The following is a 13,461-nucleotide window of genomic DNA, read 5'->3' on the forward strand; positions in this document are numbered from 1 at the left end:
TTTTCTTTCATTTTTCTTTGGTTTGTTATTTTGGTTTGGTTGATTGGATTTGTTTTGTTTTGTTTTTTTGGTGGGGGGAGCAGAAGGGGATCATTCTTTTTTTGTTTGTTTTTGTGATGAAGAATAGCAGTCTTATTTATCTTTTGTACTTTACCATACACCAGTCAAACAAATTCTGTGCACTGGATGGATGACAATAAATTCCTGGTTTTCAGGAAAATGACTGAGCCAGGATTTATAAATCACTGATTGAATATTAGAGGTCTTTGTGAGTAAAATTACCTCTTACCTCATGCATAAATGTGTTTAGGCAATCTACTCGCTTGAGGCTGAAAAGTACTAAGGCATTTGGATTACAGTTGTTTTGCTTGGCATAATTCATTCATTACATGCTCTCAGATGGCTCCAAACAACATGTAGAAGTTAGCAGCATCCTGCTTGCCACACGACATTTTCAGAATGACCTTCTCTATCTCCCGTTCTGAGCCTTGCAGATCCTTCCTCAGTAAAAAGATGAGGGAGTCAGCTCCTGCCCAGATCCTTCTGCTTCAGTCCAGTGCTATTCCTCTCAGTAGCACCACTTGTTTTCATTGCTGTTTCTTCTCCAGTCAGGAGCAGGAGGTTGAGAATGAGTTCAGATTCTAAATCCCACTCAAAGAGTTAAAGAAAACACACCTGGAGTAGGAAAGAGGTGTATTGGCCTTTGCCTGTTCTCACAAGTCCTGTATTTCTTCTTCAGAGCCCTGGCAGACTTTGGTTCACCACCACTACTCTATTCTTGCTGTGTAAAGTTTGTCCACAAGAGCATTTGGGAGTTGAGGAACATCCTTAAGTCTTGATTGGCAGAGCAAGGCTGGATGGTGCTAAATGACATTCAAGAACCCTCTGTTTCTAAAAAACATCATCATCTGACAGATATCTTGAATATTACATTGCTGTGAAAAGAAATAAAAAATACATCTAATTAAAATAATGTTAATAAAAGCATTCATTAACAGCACTGATATTTTATAGAAATGACAGAAAGTGTTTCCACTGTAAAGTTATTACTTTTATGTGCATTTTTCTGTTTCTTTACATGTGGGGAAACCGTTATGCCTGTACAAGAAATATTTTGCGTATGTCTTATGGCATTATTTCACTGATTCGAAACTTAATAATCACAATGTTTTTAATCCCATTGTTTGTCAGATCTGCTGTGAAGAAATTGAAGTATTCAACATTTTTAACACTGTTTTTTAAAAAGGCCTTTGCTCTCTGTTCTGTCATGTAAGCATCAGCCCGTGGTGACCAGTTGCTGCTGTGCTTTCATTAGAAGAACCGACAGCATTTCTTTTATTATCATAGTACAAAGAGTGTGCTTGTTCTTTCAGAACATCCAGAGAGAAGGGAGCAATTGTATGAGCTACTAACTTCTTTGGAAGTGGATTTAATATTGATTTCAGACAGCTTGATCATACGCTGGATGGAACCTCATGTAGGCACTGCTGCTGTCAAATTTTTCAGTTGAGCCTGATCAGAAGTACGATGATAAGAGCGTAACTGGGGAACAGAAGCTGATACTTCTTTCATGTGAACTGGAGTTCTGATTTACCATGCTCTCACTCTCAACAAGACTTTTTAAATCTGTGATGTATTAAGCTCACACTCATATCATGAATATTTTGATATGCAAATGAACTTTTGCACTTACTTCCTGTATACAACTTCTGATTCATTCCCATGACAGGAAATAAAGTTTATCTGCACTTGGGGATACAATTTTCTCTTCCATGAGTATTACTGCAACAGCAGCACACATCAAACACCTACCTTAGGGTTTCCCCTGTATGTATTAAAAAGCTTTATGGAAAGATCAGTGTCCTCTTCTGTGCGTATGGGAAAAGTATCAGATTCTGCTAGTATGCTAAGAATGATGCCAGCAAGAACTTTCCTTACTCTGTGAAGTCATAAAATGAGACTACTTCATAGCTTCTCAGTTTCACTTTGCAGAAGCGTAACATTGTTTTGGTATAAGTCTCTGTTGCATTATACAAACTGTACCCAATGTGCAATCCAATACAACTGCTTTATTGTGATTACAAAATTCTCACAGCCTAGAAAATCACAGCTGAAAGTCTAAAGATAATCAAATTAGATTCATGCTTCACGTCTCAGAACCCAGTGGCTCTCAAAACATCCTGCAATGAGAGAGACCATCACTGCAGTAGTAGCTGGAGAAGCCAATTATTCTTTCTGAAAGGGAGATCCTGGACTCAAAGTATCACATGTCTTCTTGTGTGTTTTAATGGCAGTGAAGCTTTCAGCCCTGGAGTTTTCAGTATTTCAAGATATTAAAAATAGGCTAAACTAAATGATAGAATTGACCTTTGTCTCATGTTTTTTTCAGTCATTACAGATGAACGCAAAGGGTGTACAAATGAAAACTGGGTAATAATGATTATCTAAAACAAAACAAACAACAACTACAAAAAACAAATGCACACAAACAAACAAACAACTTTCCTCAATTGTATATGAGAAGATTTAACTTCTCTGGGTTAGTCTGTTTTGTATAACTTTTTCCAGAAATAGATCTCAAGATTAGGAGGGGAATAGATGTTAGCTAACATTATTACATGGTTCTGGAATTGTAACACTGAAAGTCATCTGCTGCAGCCAGCATCAAACAGGAGGAATTTCTCTGCTCTGTGCATGAAACTCAGCAGACCCAAGGGAGTACAGAGACCCTTCATTTCCAGAAGCAGTAGTAATTTCTCTCAAAACAAAAGCTTCATTATAAAATTTAGAACATCTTCTTTGCTAGGTTAAATAAGTCTTATTGTGATTATATATTTTTTTTCTTATAATACAAAAGTTTATTACAGAGAGTCATAGGATCATTAAGGTTGGAAAAGACCTCTAAGATTATCTAGTCCAAACACCAACCCATCACAACCATACCCACTAACCATGCCCCATTTACATGCAAATATAGCAAGGACATTTGCTACCTTAATAAAGTTCATTTGTAAAGATATTTTAAGTATTTGTAGCTTAATCCAATAATGTGATTCACAACATTTCTTGGATTATATAAAGGATTTCAAGTGAATGAACATTCTTTTTTTATAATCTTGGCAGAAATAATCAGTGACTTGAAAAGATGCATTGCCTTTATTAACTTAGTAAAAATTCTAAATTAAATCTGTCAGTATCCAAATTATGTGAACAATCCTATGCCAGCTAACCTGAGATTTTGAGTAAAATGTCTAATGAAACTTAACATAACATAAACTGGCCATTTTAATAACAGTGTGATATTTGCAACCAACCTCAATAGACTCAAAGTTTAATTCCAGAGGATTTTAAGGGAACTGTGGAGATTCCTGCAGTATCATATGTGGTTGCTTCCTGCACTTGCCTCTTTCACAGTCACAACACAGCCTCAAACAGGGGGCTAGAGGGTATGTTTAGAAAGACTGGATTTATAGGCTCTGAACAGACATGAGTTTCACATAAGGTAGGTTTGTGTGCTTCCTTGTACCTTAGGAATGAGCAGAACCTGTGGAGGATCCTCTCATGTATGTATATTTCATTAATAACTAATTAGTTAGACAGTTAAAAGCATATGGAGTTACTACTGCCTTTGCTAAGGCAGTACCAAGCTAACTCCACAGCTCAGGCTCTGAGAAGGAGAGAGAAAGATTCAGTTAGTGCCTTTTCTAACTCAAAGGCTCTGCCTTAAGTTTAAGGGTACTCTTCAGTCATGGTCCCCAGTAAAGTGTTATCTTGGACCTGTTCCACAGAGTTCAGGCTCTCTGTGGGCAGCAGTACTGCTGAGACAGTGGGACAAAGGCTCTCATAGCCTGGCACCCATCTTGCCTGCCCTGCCCCGGTACCACTAACCCAAATGCTATTTCACCTCTAGTAAAACTGCAGCAGATAAATGTGTTGCCTTGAGTAATGTTACTCCACTGGGACTTGGAATGGCATATATCAGGCTACAGGTACTTATCTCTCTATGCTATTGCTAGATACCAAGCATTCACAAGGGAGCAAGGCGGTAAAACAAAGCAGTCTTTCATAGATTACCTTGCAAGAATAAGGTCTCTCCTATTCCCATTTCCAGACTGTCTGAGACTATGGAATCAGCTACAAAGGCAGTATACCACCTCTGATTTCCCTCACTACTCCTTGGAAACAATTCTCCCTCCTTGGTACTTCCATCAAGGCATAATGGCATGCACAGATCACTGAGGCCTGTGGAGAGGGGCTGCTGGTGGGTGACGTGTGGGTGAAGTCACCATAGAAACCGCTGCAACTCTGGCCTTGCTTGCACAAAACTGCTCTCTAGAAGCCTGGAGAGAAAACAGAAGCCAGTGTAGGCACAATCTGTCTGCAACTCAGAGCCTTACAAGGCAATACTGGTATACAAAAGGAAGTATAATTGAGCCAAATTATTTTCTCAATTGCTATTCTCGCATGCAGTCCCTGAATCTGAAGCCATGCATCAAACCCCTAGTGTGTAATTCCAGAAGCAGAGCTTATTCCATGCAGGAATGATAACATGTACCAGGTGGAAAGCCTGATATCCTAGTTTTACTGTTTTGTTGTGTGCCAGAAGCTCTCTTCTTTCCCAACAAGCAACAGGACATTACGTAAGAAGCTTGGATATGATCCAAGATGCAGATAATATCATAATACACATGCTAGAAAGTCCAACAAATGGGTAAACAAACGAACTGATTCACTATTGATTTACTGATGTTAAGCTTGTGTAAGTACAGTGATTTTTTTGCTTGTCTTTGCAAGTATAAATCAGCAAATAAAATGTCAAGCTCTACTCATCATATTCAATAGCCATTAAGACATAGGAATGGAAAACTTATTTTCAAAATTACTTGTGCTGAGCTCTTACAGGCATTCAGGAGCATAAAGGACAGAGACAAATTTGCTATTATTTTCAAAAATTCTAGTCCAAATGTTGTCTCCAAAAAATAGCATTACACTCAAAAGTGGCTTTAGTACAGACAAAGATCCGTTGGATCTGATAATGTGATTTCACCTGGAAGTCACAGCAACCAGATATGGTCCCAGCCTGAACAATTATACATAACCATATGTAATCAAACCAACATCCCAAATTAATGAAAAAGAAATAAAAATCAATTAATTGGAGTATAAATATATAAAACAAAACTAAGTAAACGTGGACTATTTTTTGACCTGTTCACCGTCTTTCAAGATCAGGGTCTAAATCTCTTCATACTCAGAGGGAATTGGGCACCAGAGCAGCTCTACAGTTTTGCAGCTTCATTTTACACTGACCTGACAGACAATGGACAACTGCTGGAGTGTAACAGAACAATCAAGATCACCAATCTACAGCATGACCTTGTTTCTTCCAACCTTTCTTCAGGCACAGAAGAAGGAGCCTGTAAATGCCTGTGGGTGCTGTAACCACTACAATCACTTACTTAAGGCTGTGGAGTGCAATGTGATGAGAATATCTGCAGCTTGATTGAACAAGTCATGATGAGGACTTCAGACATTACAGTGAGTAACAACTCCTTTATATTGAACACAGATCACTGCTTGGTATTATGCAGTAGTGCTGACTGGTAATACACAAGCAGAAAGAGTAGTCCGCAAAGCTTCCTCAAGGAAAAAGGCAAACCCCAGAACACAGTCTGCTCACTAGTAACTTCTCATAAGAATAAACTTTAAGCAGTCAGAAAGAGCTCTGAGTTTGCCTTCGGACATTTTACTTCATATTTGAAACCTCTCTCTGGAAATGGCTACTTGAGCCTACAGATAACGTGCTAGTGTTCAAATAGGAATGTCGTTTTTCTTTAGCAGTCGCTGAGCATGTTATATAAATTGCAATGAGGCAAGGGACGAGGCTGTTTAATCCAAAGATATTCTATATTTTGAATTTCATTCCAAATTTCATTCCAACAGTCTTAGCCACTAGATTGTCTGTAGAATTAATCTCCTGTCAGTCTCATTGAATAACCTATGAGCTTTAGGTACAAATGCAATATATAGCCTATACAGATGCATGTATGCATGGTAGGATTTATGCAGGTTTGGTGCAATTCTAGCTTCTGAATAAGAAAAAAGAAGAGACTCAAAGGAATGTTATGGGAAATAGCAATACAGAAAGGCTGATGGTTTTTTGTTGTTGTTGTTGTTTTTATTTTTTACTTGTAAATAATATCTTAAGTTCTAAATTGATAAATTATTAAAAATAAAAAACAAATCATTCTGGTAGCAGAAGGTATAATAAGTCCAGGAGAAGCAGAGGGATTCTGCTATGAACTGTTTTTTTCATCAGGAATGGCTGAGAGGCATTGGTCTGTTTCAGGGCACGCTTATTTCTGAACAATAGGTACAATTGATTTCTCTAGGAACAAAAGGCAGGAACATAAATCTTCAGCCTTCAGAAAGCCAGAATGAAATATTGGACAGCAAAAATAGAAGAAAGCCTTTATTTTATCACTACAAGAAATGGAGTCCTAATAATCAACAGCCATAACTTCATCTAGTTTTATTCCCTACCATCAGAGCCAAAGATTCCTCTAATCTGAATTTCATCATGAGACTAAGAAATCACCTAGGTGTTGGAATTCATGAGCTGGATAGACAAATCCTATGTGACACAGCACATGGCAAGCAGCCTTCCTGAGCTGGAATATGAGAGATTCATTATGAATACGGAGCCTGATGCCAGTGGGTCAGGTATAAGAGTTTCCTTTTCATAGTAGCAAAAAATGGCACTACCTCCTTCTCTCACTGGCATGAATTTCAGGAGAAATGCAGATAGAATCCCTGTACCCTTGGTAGAGTTTGAGCGTATAAGAATGCAGATGAACAAAATGTGCAAGCTCAGTGTGCTGTGCTATAGCAGCCTCTGGCAGAGGAACAGGCACTAAAGAGCATGAGGGGGAGGAAGAAGGAGACAGTAGTGGCAATCAGGATCACTGTTATTTTATATAATGATCTGGTCAAATGTGTATGCCAAAATAAGCATGCTTGAAAGAAATACTTTCTGCTGCTTATTTTATTATTTTTCAATCTTCTCAATTTGATGCTGAGCAATTCTATGTAGTATATCTAGAAAGCTTTTCAATTTCCAGATAAACAGGAAAGAAGGAACATGATAAAGTATTAATTGTTTATCCTCGAATTACTGCTTGGTACAACAGACATTAGTGCCATTTAGTGAACATATTTGAAATTGGTGAATTGAAGTCTCAAGCTTTCAATTTTCTAAGGACAGAATAAAAGAACTGTGGTCTGATGTATAATTAGTGGTGTCCTGCACATCTCCTTGAGCAGGGAAATAAGATGGAGCCTGAGCCAACTGGGGTAGTGCCAGCACCATGCAGTTAGCACAGCACGCTCCAGTGCCTCCTCTTCCTCCCCAGCATAACCCAGCATATTCCCAAGAGGGCAGAAGAGGTGAGTGAGCAATGTGGTCAAAGTACAGAAACCAAAGCTCTTCCTGGAAAAGCATCCTGTTTGAAACTGAAATCTGCTGGCAAAGTATTTTTTTATTGCAAGCTAGGAGGCCATGCTTGGAACATACTTTTAGGGTGTTGTATAAGAGTTCTCAACTTCACCTTAGAAAAAACACATTACTTAAACCAAAACTCTGTTTGGAGGAGAATTTCCCCATCTTCTTTTTCTTTCTGTCCCTCTTTGAGTCCAGTGCCTTTTGAATAACTACACACAACTAAACATAATTGCAAGCTGGATGAAAAAACGATCTCTGTGAACAAGCAGTAATGGAGACAAGAAAATATGGTATTAACAATTTTAATTTGGGTCAAAATATTTTAGCTATTAAGGTGCTAAAAAAATCATGTACATATTCAGTCAGGGTGTAGCAGGTTATCAATGCTGCACATAAGATGACATCTAGGGAGTAAGAACAAGAAAGAAATGGCAAAAAGGATGAAAAGAAAGAAGCAAAATTAGAGAAAGAGCAAAAGAATTTTCATTCAGAGACAGACTTGTTTAGCTCAGTGGTAAGTGTCTGACTGTAGATGCTAGAAGATAACACAAAGTCACATAATTATATCTCTCCCCAGATATTTTCCAGATTAAAAACTTGGTAGTACAAAGAGTTAGGTTGTTTTTCTGTTCTGATTTGTTTTAAAGCTGTGTGATTTGCCTTTGTTTCCCTCAGCTGATTTTCCTTCCACTAATTTTCAACCACTTTTTAAAGTCATGTGGACCCTTAAGTTCAGAGCACCTCATGGCAGAGAACTGTAGAGCTCAGCCACAAGAAGTGTCTTCCTCGCTGTTTTTCAGATCTTTCACATCTCAACTCATCCTATCTGTATAAGTCCGTATCATGTAGCCCCTGGGCTTAAGATTGGAGACCATGCGGATAGGGAGAACACCTTTCCACATTTCAGGACACGATGTCTCAAATGTGGCTTGTTCTTTTTTCTTTTAGAAGAGACAGCTAGAAAGAGTGCAGCTGTCTCCCTTCTGATTGCCCTCCCCCAACTCCAGAATTCAGACTTTACAGGTAAGTATATAAATGTACATACCACGTATAAGTATATATGCATATACTTATTTATGTGTGCTGTACATGTATACATGCATATACAAGTTTGTATGTGTACACTTACATGTTTATATGCATATAATATTTCTGTGTATATAGACCTATGCATGCATCTATGTGCATATCTATATGTACAGGTTGGAAATCCTCATTTAATGATCCTGGGGAGGAATTTGCAGCCCAGAGACCAGCCAGGAATGCTACACAGGGGTAGAACCAGGCACTCCCACACACGGCTGTCAGATGGGAAAACCCTTGTCCACCAATGTTATCCTCCTCCAAAGAAAAGGAGAGGAAGGAAAGCCTTCTTTTTATTATTTATTTATTTATTTATTTGCTTCTCTTCGTAATCGGGAGAGGCTGTAGGTGCGAAGTGTTTCGGGCCAACTAAAGCAAATTCACCTGGTGACAAAACGAACAGGTGTAGCTCCTTTAGGTGAAGCAGACGGACATGGTTGGGTTTTGCCTGCAGTGTGCGGCTAGTGGCGTGTTAATCCTACAGTCACGCGAATAGACAGCACCGGAAAATTGTCTTCAATAGACCACCGCGGTTTGCTTTTGTTTTTCCCTTTCCCAGATGTAGCAGGCTTTTGTCAAAGGGACGCGAGGAGCGATCGCTGCTCTCCGAGCGCAGATACAGGAAGCGAACAAAGGGAAATCCTATTACCCCGGTGCAGAAGGCGCCTGGCATCCCCGCCTGCTCCAAGCCAGCTCCCCGACGGGTACACTAAATAATAGATCGGAATCGATTGCCGGAGTGGACTGGGAAGAGAAAGCGGGAGCATCTCCCGCAAGCAGCTCCTTCCCCCATTTGTGCTGTAATCCAATTCCACCATGTGCAGACAGATAAAGAGACGCAACTCGTCTCCAGGCCTGGGCGGGGTTCCCGCCGGTTAATCTTTTCTTTTCTCTTCCCTTTGCCGTTCTCTTCCCTCCCCCCGTTCCGTCTCCAAGGCCCGGTGAGGTCAGCTCATGAATATTGCTTCATTTTCCTGAGAGGCTCTGGCAGTGCCGGGTACCCCGGGTGCGGTGCCCGTCTCTCCGTGCACGAGTTTCGCCAGCCGGGCAGAGGACAGAGCGAGGGTGAGTAATACGGCTGCTGGAGGCTCGAGCCTCTCTTTCTTTTCTTTGAGAAAGCAGTTGGGGGGGGGGGGGGGAACATAATGGAGAAAAGGAGAGGGGATGCTACTCAAGGTTCTGGTTCAACAAAACCGCTGGGTAGAAGTGGGGAGCTGAGAAAAGCCTCCCCCGCCCCTAGAATCGGGACAAAAGGCGGGCGGGGTCCGGAGCCCGGCGGAGTAGAGGGCAGAGGGATGCCCTGCGCCGCATCCCCACGCTGCGGGTGGAGCCTTTTGTTGCCGCCTTTGGTCGGGCATTTTTCTTGTTCCGGACAGGAAAACCTATGGAGATGCAGTGTCGCGTCGCCACGTGGATTTGCCTCGGGAGGGAAGATTGCATGGAAGGTTTTTTTTCTTTTTGGGGAGAGGTGGGGGGACACGGGGTTTAGACTTGGGCTCAAACAGGACCTTCATTGTGCTACTGACACAGGGGGGGGAAAAAATACCCAAAACAACAGCCACAGCCAAGCAAACCGTAGGCAGTTGTCAGTCCTGGAACTGGGGGTATAAAGATGGTAAGGAAGAGTCAGAGCACTCAGGAGAATATGGGATATAAGCCAAGTCCTGTCCCGACTTCTTTCAGCTTCTGCAGGGATTTCTGGTTTTCAAGAGTGACATTTGGTACTTGTATAGCTCTGAACAACAGCACTTATGATGGTTAATAGAGAAACAAAGCAAACCTTTTGTACAGCATTGTGCATGCGTGACTTTTGGTAGATTTACACTCCCATTCTATCTCTTTACTATTTAATGGGAATATTCTGCCAAATTATGGGGTTTTGTGAGTATCTGTTTTAAACATATTGGTTAAAATGAGGATTATAATGACAGTGCACTTGGCAGTAATCTCTGAGCCCCCGCCCCAGAGCACAGAGTAGAGCTGGTGCCTGATGTGTTTTGGAGAGCAAAGCAAATGTCAGGGTACAGCATAAGGTCTACCCTGACCTTGCCTGGTTTGATTTCTTTATTCCTTACCCTGCAGTGGTCTAGGTGGAATCATTAGGCCATGTTAGGAATGCTATCACTTCTGCTTTGGCCCACGTTTTCCCTTTATGGGCAGTTGAACAAAGGCTATGTAAAAACAGTTGATAGCTAATATTTTCAGAGTGCATTAAGGAATGTCTTTACAGCATCATTTTCAGATGATATTTTCATATCATCTGTTATGGTTATGAAAACTCTGGTTCAGTCACTGGGTAGCCAAATTGCCACCCTTTCACACTCACATGAATACTGCGTATGACTGCTGTTGGGCTGGGGTGTATTCCTCACTCCCTCTGCTTTGAAAATCTGCTGGAGTGATTACGCCTTGCTCCTGTTTCAGTATTACCAGTATCAAACTCAAATGGGCTTAAAAGTTGATTCAGGGACCCTTTTCCACTAGAGTCTTGGTTGGAGTGCTCCGGAGGCCTGGCCTTGTCCTGGCAGAGCTCTTGCTAAGGCCAAAGAGCAGTGAACTGCCACTGTCACCTGCAGCAGTTTGTGCAGCAGCCTGGCCCACTGACAGGTGCCTGCAGGAGGCTTCAGGCAGGCAGAGGGGTGCAGCAGCAACCTGGGCTGGTACCACGATGAGCAGCAAAGATGAGTATGAGGGAAGGGGTGTGTACGGATTGAAATACAGCCGTGGTATGGCGGCACATACAGGGATGGGTTTGACATCAGAAGGGTGAAATGGCGATAGGTTAAAGAGGAATGGGAACAGCGCTTAGCCTCAGCCCTTTGGAGCCCCTCGGACTCATGTTGTGGCCTTCAGACTCGGGGCCGGCTGGCAGCACGCCGGGCGAGGCGGGCTGGGTGCTGGGCGGATTCTGCTCGCCGCCACCTTTTCCCCACTCGCCCGATCGATCGTCCTCTCCGCTTCTCCTCCCCAGCCGGCAGAGCGGAGGACGCCTCGAAGGATGGCCACCTCTCGCCGATAGCCGCCGCCATGAGCCAACAGCCCGCAGGGGGCGCCGCCGCCGAGCCTCGCCTCCATCCCGAGGGCAGCAGCGGCAGGAAGCAGCAGAGAGCCTCCTCCCCGGCTAGAGCCCGCGACGCCGCCGTGCGGCCGCCGCCCCCCGCAGCCGCCACCGCTGCCGCCTCCCGCGCCCCGCCCGCCGCCGCCTCCGCCGCGAAGCCCGGGGCCGCTCGGCCGCCGCCGGGACAGTCCGTGCGGGCCGCCCGCGGCCGCGCCGCTGAGAAACAGACGCGGAGCGCCGCGTCGCCGGGAGCTGTCCATCCCGGAGCCGGTGCTGAAGCGTCGCCCGCTAACGGCGGCAGGGCCGCGGCCGAAGAGCCCACCGAGGAGGCGCCCCCTGCGGGAAGCGGCGCGGGGGAGCGCGAGGGGGCGGCGGCGGCGCCTCCGCCCAGGCAGTGGAGGGGGAAAGCGGGGCGGGCTCCGCCGAAGGGCGCGGGGGAGGCGGCCCCGGCTCCTCCATCTTCCGCGGTAGCGGGGAAGGGCCGCGGGGCTGCGGGCGGCGGGTACTGGAAGGAGGGATGCCTGCAGAGTGAGCTCATCCAGTTCCACCTTAGGAAGGGGCTGGCGGCGGCCGCCCAGATGCAAACCAAGGGCAACAACCACGGCGCCGCTGCTGCCGCCGCCGCCGCCGCCTCCTCCGCGGCCGCCGCCTCGGCCGAGCCTCCCCCGGTAGTCCCTGCCTCCTCGCCTTCTGCCATGGCGGCGGCCGGGGCCGAGGGGCTGCGGCAGGGCGAGGCGGGCTGCAGGAACGGCACACCCGAGGGATCGCTGAGCCCGCAGCCGCAGGACGAGATGCAAGAGGAGATGGAAAAGCTACGGGAGGAGAACGAGAGCCTCAAGGTGAGGGGAGGCGGCGGGGAGCCGGATATGGGTCTGGGGGAGCCGGGAGGGGTTCCCTGCCGCCCGGGAGGCCCTTGGGGCGGAGGGAAAATGGCCTCGGCGCGGCGTACGCGGGCAGCACCGCTTCTTTCTCTTGTTGCGGTGCTCTTAATGAGCTAGGCGGATCCCCGCGGGGAGAAGGGCCGTCTCCGAGCTCCATCTGGGCGCCTTCCCCCACCCTTGCTGACCTCTGTTTCTGACCCACCTGTTGGTGTCCCCACCCCTTCTCGGCCCGGTGTTAGAACGAGATAGATGAGCTGAGGACTGAGATGGATGAGATGAGGGACAGCTTCTTCGAGGAGGACGCTTGTCAGCTTCAAGAAATGCGACATGAGCTGGAGCGAGCCAACAAGAACTGCCGGATCCTCCAGTACCGGCTGCGCAAGGCTGAGCGCAAGAGGCTCCGCTACGCGCAGACTGGTGAGATCGACGGTGAGCTGCTGCGCAGCATGGAGCAGGACCTCAAGGTACGAGTGTGAGCAGCATTGGGGTGACAGAACTCTAGAGGTGGAGGCACACTGTGCTCTTCAGGCCTTGTGACTCCCGTGTTATCATCCATTCTGTTGTACACTGTGCATTCAGTGCTGCACGTAGTGTTGCGGCTTAACTAGTAAAGGGAGATCTCCAGCAAGCAGCTCTGCAGGGAGGCCCCACAGACAGACTTTCAACCAGCTTTCATCCAGCTGTGTTTTGTGAAGTTACTGTGCAATAAGTGACAATGCCAAAAGTGCAATTCCAGTTGGAGTCTGGAGGTTTGGGTCTTTTGTGTTGAACACAGGCCATATTCTCCCACTGCAAAATTAAACCAACCTCACTGAACAGCCCCATTGACTTTTAGAGATCAGTGTCCTCTTTGGTGAAGATCACAAAGGAGTGTTAAACTAAACGCTTGCAGTTGCAACCTCAAAATCCTGATTCTGCTGGTGTCAGTGGACTGTCAG

The 13,461-nt window shown here is 44.9% G+C and overlaps 1 protein-coding gene and 1 long non-coding RNA gene across 11 annotated transcripts in view; one reads left to right on the forward strand and one right to left on the reverse strand.

Moving 5' to 3' along the window:
* On the reverse strand, nt 1–12,833 carry LOC146761416 (uncharacterized). The gene is made up of 2 exons (XR_014944054.1): nt 12,726–12,833; nt 1–935 (listed from the first exon to the last, which is right to left on the reverse strand). It is a non-coding gene; the product is annotated as an uncharacterized LOC146761416 (long non-coding RNA).
* Nucleotides 9,167–13,461, forward strand: part of MTCL3 (MTCL family member 3) — a 26,589-nt gene continuing 22,294 nt past the window's right edge. For 8 of the 10 annotated variants that reach the window (XM_085541687.1, XM_085541690.1, XM_085541689.1 and 5 more), the window contains exons 1-3: nt 9,327–9,649; nt 11,556–12,481; nt 12,763–12,987. In XM_085541687.1, coding sequence (XP_085397813.1) covers nt 11,612–12,481; nt 12,763–12,987 — 1,095 coding nt within the window. In that variant the 5' untranslated portion in view covers nt 9,327–9,649; nt 11,556–11,611. The other 2 variants (XM_085541696.1, XM_085541695.1) reach the window with 2 other exon arrangements.

Source organism: Coturnix japonica, chromosome 3 (assembly GCF_054131305.1).
Source record: "Coturnix japonica strain WE chromosome 3, WE-NBRP24, whole genome shotgun sequence".
Taxonomy (NCBI): Eukaryota; Metazoa; Chordata; class Aves; order Galliformes; family Phasianidae; genus Coturnix; species Coturnix japonica.